General features: G+C 37.4%; 1 protein-coding gene across 1 annotated transcript in view; it reads left to right on the top strand.

Annotated features, from left to right (window-relative positions):
• LOC119593669 (exosome complex exonuclease RRP44-like) overlaps positions 1–1333 on the top strand; it is a gene marked incomplete at its 5' end in the record, with an annotated part of 4885 nt that overhangs the window by 108 nt on the left and 3444 nt on the right. The window contains 3 exon segments of the mRNA XM_037942627.1: positions 158–327; positions 800–937; positions 1136–1282. Of these exon segments, the coding sequence (XP_037798555.1) occupies positions 158–327; positions 800–937; positions 1136–1282 (455 nt within the window).

The following is a 1333-nucleotide window of genomic DNA, read 5'->3' as shown; positions in this document are numbered from 1 at the left end:
ACTCTCTCGTATGATCCCTTTTAGGATAAAAACGAAGCCATATTACTTGTATTGAAATTTATTACGTGTACTTATTGATAGATTATTTAGTTTCTTTCTGTTGCCTCTGAATAATCTTTGGTCTAGTCTTGTTGAACTGATATATTTTCCTTCACAGTTAACAATGACGATGAGAAAGCAGAAGAAGCCAGTCTTAAGCAGGAACAGGCTCTCTTGGCATCAGGCAAGGGGGATGGCGAACGGCAGCCAACCGGATGTGTGGTGGGAGTCATCAGGCGCAAATGGCGGCAGTATTGTGGCATTTTGAAGAAAAGTGACTTTGCAGAAGTAAGATTATATATATTACTGTAATAGTGGGAGGATTTTTGCACTTCCTTGCATCTTGGTTATATACTTGTTCACTTGGTATAAGCTTAGGTAAGAACCTTGCTAGTGACTCCTGCCAGGACTATCTAGGAGGACTACCCTCCTGGATAGTCAAACTTTGATTCAGCTCTTTCATTGTCACTTACTGGTGGTTCATATGGCAGAGAGTTTACCCAGACTTCTTTGGACACGCTATTAAACACCTGTGATCCACTATTAAGAAGCTTTAATTTTACATTTTTTGAATAGAAGGATTTATCCCAAAGTGAGAACACTCTCTACTGTTATAGTTGTTATGTTGCTTTTATTCTTCTCTTTCTCTACAGGATCTTGTGCTATTTTGTTAATGATTTTCCATATATATATAGTTAATCCTTGTTGTAAGTTTTTTCTTTCTTTAGAGGAAATGTTTTGTAAACTCTGTTTCTTTCAGTCCACACGCCACTTGTTCATCCCAGCAGATAAGAAGATCCCCTTCATCCGCATTGAAACAAGGCAGGCAGAAATGCTACAGAACAAAAGGATTATTGTAGCCATAGATTCATGGCCAAGAGATTCCCGTAACCCTAAGGTACAGTGATTATGAACTTTATCTTTCTGTTATTTAAAATTCTGCTTCACTTTTTCATGGAGAGATATTAGTTTATCCATGCTTTTACTTCAGGTTCACTCCAGGTGATTGGATTTTTTAAATTGAATCCTAATTTCTGTATGAATGATTTCTATGCAAATTAATTTATAAAGAGAATAATTCATGCCTTCATTTTAGGGTCACTTTGTTCGTGTGATAGGAACTATTGGGGAAGCAGAGTCAGAGAACGAGGTCATCTTACTGGAGCACGACTGTCCGCACACCAAATTCTCAGAGTCAGTCCTCAATTGTCTTCCAAAACTGCCATGGATAATTACAGCAAAAGTAAGTTGTTAATTTTCTGTCATTGTGATAATTATGTCATGTTGATGCTGA

The sequence above is a fragment of the Penaeus monodon genome, chromosome 32, assembly GCF_015228065.2.
Source record: "Penaeus monodon isolate SGIC_2016 chromosome 32, NSTDA_Pmon_1, whole genome shotgun sequence".
In the NCBI taxonomy this organism is placed as follows: domain Eukaryota; kingdom Metazoa; phylum Arthropoda; class Malacostraca; order Decapoda; family Penaeidae; genus Penaeus; species Penaeus monodon.
Note: the sequence above shows the minus strand (reverse complement) of the source record. Positions and strands in the feature narration are given on the sequence as shown.